Here is a 7,343-nt window from a genome sequence, read left to right on the forward strand (position 1 = left end):
TGGATGAATGTACTGGTGTGCTCGTGGCGTCTGGGAACTGCCTTTTGCATTTGTCATACTTTGTAGACCTTACAAGCATTAAGAATGACAGACATGGCAGCTAACTAGTAAATGCTACTGGGTAGGATTGGAATTTAGGACTTCTAATTTGTTCGTAAGGCTATCTGCTTAATTTTTCCCTTAGTAGCCTATATAGTCTGTCAGCTTGTGAACTGTTAATAATCTCTCCTCTAGTTTGCTGGTCTAGACCTGAACTCTTCTGATAATCAGAGTGGAGGGGCAAGTACAGCAAACAGTAAGTAAATTTTTGTTGTTGTTGTTGTTTAGAATCTTTATTAGAACTAAGTGTTAAAATATCATTTTTTTTAATTTGAAGTTAAAAAATTTCCTCCTCTTTTTGCCTATAAATATTTGAAGTATTTTGGCATGTCTGGATAATGAGACTTTTTTTAAAGGGACAGTTAATATTTTGTAGAAAGTTAGTTCAGTATTCACATTATTCAGAAACTGATGTCCAGTATAAATCCTGGCCAAGCTTGAAGGAGATGAGGATTTGTCCATCTCTTGTCTGAAATATGTTAAACCTAACTAAGGGAACCTGTATGTTTTGTGGTTTAGTTACTACAACTCATTTCCCACAAAGAACCAGAGACTTAACAATAGAAGTATACTATTGTTTCTTAGGTGGTATTTAGGATTAAAATGTCAACCTTGTAAAATGCTTTGGAAAAGTTAAATCTTTTGAAAAGAACAGTGTGTTGGGGGGACATTTTTATTTATATATTTATGTGTTCATTTATTTTGAGACTATTAGGTTTTACTGTTTGGAGAGGGAAAGGATTCTTTATTTGGCAGCAGATCTCAGCAGCTTGGGACTTAGATTTTTAAGAAAGAAGTTGATATACTCTGAAAAGCTTCTTTATATCTGGTTATTACATATTGAATCTTATATGCCATTGTATGAATTTATAAGGACTTAAATATGCTAATAATTTAGGATACTTAATTCCATCTAAAGTTAGAGATTTAATTAAAATTGGAATTTTTAGGTAATAGTTGACATCCTTCTTAATTGATATTGTGACTTAAATAGTTGACACTGTGACTTGAATTCTTTTGTTTCTTAATTATACACTAGGCTGTTAACTTAAATCAGGAAACTCAAAGTTAATAGTATCAATTTCTCCTTGGAATTATTTTTATTTTAGAGATTTTATGTATTTTTATTGTCTTTACCAGTGGAAACAGACTTTGGGTTAATTGAAATTCATTAATTGATTCAGTAGCTATTATTTTTTTAATAGGCTGTTTTGTTACAGTAATGATTATGTTTTAAATGTTGTAATTTGTGTAACAGATTCCTGACATTTAGAGCCTTTTGAAACCTTTGTCAAGTAACCAGTAGTGATAGTTACTAAAATGTATTTGGTTTGAGGATTTTTTAAAAATCCATGTTTCCAAACTTGCTACCTCCCCTACCTTTTTTTTTTTTGTTTTGGTTTTTGGTTTTGTTTGGGGGTACCCCCCCTTTTTTTTTTGGTTTAGAGTAAAAAGTCTTAATTAACAATAACCCACTTTTAGATATTTTTCTCCTGTTGCAAGATATTTAAAGAGGTGTGAAAAGTGTGTTTTCAAGGACCAGTTTTTAAATCAACATTCTTGTAAAAAGGTGTCTTGGATATGATAGGCTTTTAATTTTACATTCTCTCTTTAGAAGGGCGTTATATACCTCCTCACTTAAGGAACAGAGAAGCATCTAAAGGTAGGTGATCTTGACAACTTTTACTGTGTTTAGAGGTCAATTAAAGCTTAGGGAAAATGAGATAACTTTGGAGAGTGTATGTACAATTTTTCTTTAGTGCTTCTGTTTTTAAAAACTAGCACTCCTAACTTTAAAAGAGTTAATGTTGCATAATCCACACTTTTTTTTTTTTTTTTTTTTACCAATTTTGAACCCAAAGTTTAATTAGTATAATTACACTAGTATAGGTTCACTACTTTTGCACTTTGTAAACATTGATGTGGTTTCATTTTGAAAGAGTTGTGTTTGTATGTATGCGGTGGGAGTCCCTATTAGGTAAAACAACTAACCACATGGTAGTAAAGCCCTACTTATTGCTGTCTTGAAATATTGCCACAATGAAAATGGAATTATTGCAGAGTAGTTAACAATTCTAGAATTACTCAGCAAGTTGGAGGGATTGTTCTCAGCTTTTTTTCTATAAATTTAATTTGAAAGGTTTTGTCTGCAATGTTTTGAAAATACCTGATGCCTTTTAGTATTAAGTTTTTAATATAGAGTGATAGGAACCCTTTTGAGTGATAGGAACCTATTGCAGTTTTAAGTGCTGTATACTCACCCAGATGGGGATCAATAAGGCAAAGGTCAGTAAAAGTAAAGCCAAAAGGAAAGAAGGTAGATAAAGAAGTGGGGAGGATAAATTGTAGCTTGTGATTGGGTATTCTGCCTCCAAGGTATAATATGTAGTTTATAGCATTAAACATTTATTTGTCTACCATATGATCACTTAGCTAATGATAGGATTTTTTATTTTTCCTGAAAGTAACTAAACAGTTTTCTGGCATGGGTATTCCTCCAAATGTATCTGGCTGGAATTGCATCCAAGGTATACTAAATATTTTAAATGGAGTTGGCAGTATCTTAGAAAGTTGAGAAATGAAAGACACCTTAAAAACAGCATTTTTCCAGCTAGTAAAACCAGCTGGTTGGCTACTAGTGGAGCTATAAAGCAGAGGGAAAATAACAATAAATGTCTGAATCTAGATATCAGCTTAATTGTTGAATGAGTTTACCTGTGTCACCTTCCTTTTTCTGTCTGTAGATGTGTTTTTAGATAGATGCCCATATAGAAATAAGGCAAGGATGGGTTCCCCCCACCCACACACCCATTATGTCTGACTCTCACTAAGCTTATAGAAATAAATATTTTTGGACTCCTAGGATTTGACAAATAGTAGACATTATTGCCTGGGTTATGAATTTTCTTAGAGTTCTTATGGGAAAATGTGTTTGCTCTAAATGTTTTACCATTCTGTACCTGAAGTTGTCAAGTCATTAAAACCCAGTGGTAATTTTTGAATACAGTTACTTTTCACTTTTCAGGAGTCCTCAAAAGTCTGCTGGGACAAAATAACATTGAAACTCCTTTAATATTGACTACTTTCACTTTATTTCTTTAGGTGTTACACTAAGCCAGTTTGTTTATTTATGGAAGATGCTCAACTGATTTGTCATAATTATATCATTAATAGTAGGTTACTATCAACGTGTCTTCTCCAAGTTATTTCATTAAATAAGTCTCTGTCGTTCACCATGACACTTACCATATGACTATGTTGAGCATAATTCAGTGTGTGAACTTTGGGGTTTCATCTTTTATGAATATAGAAATTCTCTGTCCTAATATATTTTACATACTTTTTTTATTGGTAATTGTGTTGTAGATCTCTTAATTTAAGCTCTTCTTTAGATACAGTACAGTATCTGGGAATTCCAAACTGTGTATTGCATGTCTGCTATATAATAAATATTTTAAATCAATTTTTGTATTTAGCATTTGTGAGATTTATATTTAGGGATGGGACATAACAAAAAAGTAGCTTAGAGCTCTTCTAGCTTCTGCCTGTGAGGTTAAAAATTCGCGGGAGGCACTTGGGATTCCTCTGAGAGCAGCCATAGTTTTAAAAAAGGGTCTTACCATAGTCTTGTTAAAATGATCTCTATGGAGTAGGCTTCTGTTTTATAAATCTCTTGGGGGATGTATTCTTTCAGTACTTCATTTTTTAGATCATGAGGTTACTTTGCATAATAATTTACGGTGGGAAAGATGATTAAAGATAGTAAAAATTGTTTACTGATGAAAACCAATTATGTAAATCATGTTTCTTTTTCAAATGTTCTGATAAAAGTAATGCCTTTAACACTTGGTTCTGCTTCACCGCACCACCACCTTCCCTATTGCCCAAAGGATAAAATAAGAGAGACTGTCTATGACTAGGCACTTATATGGAAAGACAGAACTTATGTAAATTAATGCCAATTTCTAATTTTGGGGGGTTTTTTTGGAAGGATTCTATGATAAAGGCAGTTCAGGATGGAGTTCTAGTAAAGATAAGGACGCATACAGCAGTTTTGGGTCTCGAGATTCAAGAGGAAAGTCCAGTTACTTCAGTGATCGTGGCAGCGGATCAAGGGGAAGGTAAATTATTCTCAGCTTGCAAGTGTGTATACAATACCAGTTTAGGAACCAGCTCTTAATTTGATACATTATCATTTTTATACATTTCTTGATCCTTAATCATTGTATTTTCCTTAACAGACCATTTTTCTATTATGGATTTTTGGTTAATTAATTATTGGCTCTAAAAAGTCTTTGTTAGGTTCTTAACTTCTAAACAGAAATTACATGGCAATAAGAATGTTATTTGACCTCGTTTTTATGTTATTACAGCTTCTCTATAGAAGTTAGACATTTTTTATGATTGTGTAAGTGTAGTAAATTGAGAGAACTTAATATCTGTGGTTGGTTCTGTATTTGTTTTTCACAAAGCATGCTAAAACTAAAAACATTAATTTTTGTCATGTAAGTGGATTTTTCTTTTTATCCAAAGGTAACTAGGACAATTGGTATTTGTTATTTCTTTGTTTTTCTATCAAGTGTATTTAGATTACTGTAAAATGAAGATATGTAAGTACTTACTGGTTACAGGTACTGTAAAACTTAATTCTTAGCATTTGAGAACTATTTAAGCTATCCGTTTTGTAAAAAGTTCTAAGGAGTGTTGAATTTTTGAAATAAAGTTCGTAAATTATACATAACCATTGGTTAAGTAGATAGCCTTATTTCACAAATGATGAGGTAGCCAGCGTTGAATCGTTAATATCTTTGAAAGGTAACTGTGACTAGTGATTCAATATACAAGTACAATTCAATATACAAATACCTGTATATTGAATGATGTTAAGATGATATTGGCTAATTGATGTACTCTATCAATTACTTGTGCTGTTCAGATTTGATGATCGTGGTCGGAGTGACTATGATGGTATCGGCAGTCGTGACAGGACTGGCTTTGGCAAATTTGATAGGAGTGGACACAGTCGTTGGTGTGATAGATCAGATGAAGATGATTGGTCAAAACCACTTCCACCAAGTGAACGCTTGGAGCAGTAAGTTTTTGAAATGTATGTTGATTGTTAAGAAACTTACTACCTATTATAATATATATAATAATCATATTATTTCAGGGAGCTGTTTTCTGGAGGAAACACTGGGATTAACTTTGAGAAATATGATGATATTCCAGTAGAGGCAACCGGCAATAACTGTCCTCCACATATTGAAAGTGTAAGTTATTTTTTTGTTTTTATTTATCTTTTATTTGTTTGATATTTAAACAGTTCTTTAAAGTTTCCACTAAAAATATCTTAAGTTATGAAAAAGGAGAGACTAAAATTAATGTTACTATTATGAGTAATCTTGCAGTGGAGAGAATGTCAAACATGACCCCAAAACTACTTTTGTGCATTAGACTTGAGTCCATTTTCTTTAAAAATATATTGATTTGGCGCGGCGGGGCGGGGAGGGGGACTTAAAATTAACTATAAACTCAATCACAAATAGACATTTAGTTAGTTTCTTTTATTCTTAGTATAACAAATTGCAGCAGGTAGGGTATTTATACTTGTCTCTGTTTGATTTGGTTAAATTTCTTTGACAGTTCAGCGATGTTGAGATGGGAGAAATTATTATGGGGAATATTGAGCTTACTCGTTATACTCGTCCTACTCCAGTACAAAAACATGCCATTCCTATTATCAAAGAAAAAAGAGATTTGATGGCTTGTGCCCAAACAGGTAACTTTACTTGTTGAATAAAAGTTAGTAGGTTAATTGGGCTTCTTTTAAATAGAGTTAATTTCTGCATGGAGACTTGAATCTTGTGTTTAGGCTGACTTTAAGCTAGGTAAGGATTAGGAGAGGATCTCTCTTTTCTTTTTTGGATCCTTCGGGTGAAAGTAGTGTTTTCTTCAGAGAATTATGGGGAAGTCTATAACAAATTGTTAGCCTGGTGTTAACTGTAGTAGGGGAAAATAGTTAATGCAGTGGAGGGAAAGTTAGCAACATAATTGGAATAGGAAGTATAAAATCACAGAAGAGCCTACGATCCATAAAAATGTGGGTGTAGAAAATGAAAGATGCCTTCTACCTAATACTTGGGAATTGAAGAATGGGAGAGTGGGGGTGGTTTAGTCCTGTATCAGAATTTGGCCTGGGTAAAACACGTAAAAGATAGAAATATATAAAACTTGAATCATTTGTTAATACATTTGCTATAAGAAGTAGTAGAATTACATCTTTTATACTTAACCGGTCTTTGGGCCAAACTCAGCACATGATTTTTAAAATAACATTTTATTGAAACAGCTATACCCAGTGAATGGAGACAGACTGATCTGTAAAGCCCTTTACTGTTAGATTCTTCAGAAAGTTTGCTTTGCTAATTGTGCTTTACTTTCCAGAATGTAATAGCACCAAAAAAAGTATTGAAATTGAAGTTGATACCAGTTTAGAGATAAATGGTTGTGTTTTTTGTTCAGAGTGAAATACAAAGGAATGAATGTTGCATTGTTTAAAAGGACACAGAAATCATTTGGCATTATTTGCTTAGCTATGTAAATTACCCTATTTCCTAGAAAATTTATGCATAGAGTTAAGTAAATTTATCTTTTATTAAAGGACATTTGGAACACTTTATTAATATTCAAAGTTAAATAGCCAGTATTTTTTTAATAGGGTCTGGAAAAACTGCAGCATTTCTTTTGCCCATCTTGAGTCAGATTTATGCAGATGGTCCAGGCGAGGCTTTGAAAGCTGTGAAGGTAAAGGTTTCTTTATAAAATAAGTTTGCTTAGAAAAATTTTTATGAATATCTGCTGGGATCTTTCTTTTTAAATGATACTACATATACTTTATATTTATTTCTGCAGATTTTCTTTTCAATCTATTTCTGCAGTAAAAACTCATTCGGGGATGTATTCCTTAAATTACAGACAGATTTTTGCTGTTACAACTTTAAAAAAGAATAATAGTGTTGGATCTTTGAGTCTAATAAATTATACTTCTTTCTTAGGAAAATGGAAGGTACGGACGCCGTAAACAATATCCAATCTCTTTGGTTTTAGCCCCAACAAGAGAATTGGCTGTACAGATCTATGAGGAAGCCAGAAAAGTAAATACATATTTTATTGATTCTTCCTATGATTCATTGATTCTAATGATGTTTTTATGACCACTTAACATTCTTTGCTTATAGTTTTCG

General features: G+C 32.5%; 1 protein-coding gene across 1 annotated transcript in view; it reads left to right on the forward strand.

The window, feature by feature from the left end:
• Positions 1-7,343, forward strand: part of LOC102898455 (ATP-dependent RNA helicase DDX3X) — a 12,854-nt gene that overhangs the window by 2,535 nt on the left and 2,976 nt on the right. The window contains exons 2-9 of the mRNA XM_025050983.1: positions 235-295; positions 1,715-1,762; positions 4,091-4,220; positions 5,036-5,191; positions 5,270-5,369; positions 5,743-5,878; positions 6,818-6,903; positions 7,155-7,310. Coding sequence (XP_024906751.1) covers positions 235-295; positions 1,715-1,762; positions 4,091-4,220; positions 5,036-5,191; positions 5,270-5,369; positions 5,743-5,878; positions 6,818-6,903; positions 7,155-7,310 — 873 coding nt within the window. The remainder of the gene's footprint in view (positions 1-234; positions 296-1,714; positions 1,763-4,090; positions 4,221-5,035; positions 5,192-5,269; positions 5,370-5,742; positions 5,879-6,817; positions 6,904-7,154; positions 7,311-7,343) is intronic.

This window comes from Pteropus alecto, unplaced genomic scaffold (genome assembly GCF_000325575.1).
Source record: "Pteropus alecto unplaced genomic scaffold, ASM32557v1 scaffold18, whole genome shotgun sequence".
NCBI lineage: Eukaryota > Metazoa > Chordata > Mammalia > Chiroptera > Pteropodidae > Pteropus > Pteropus alecto.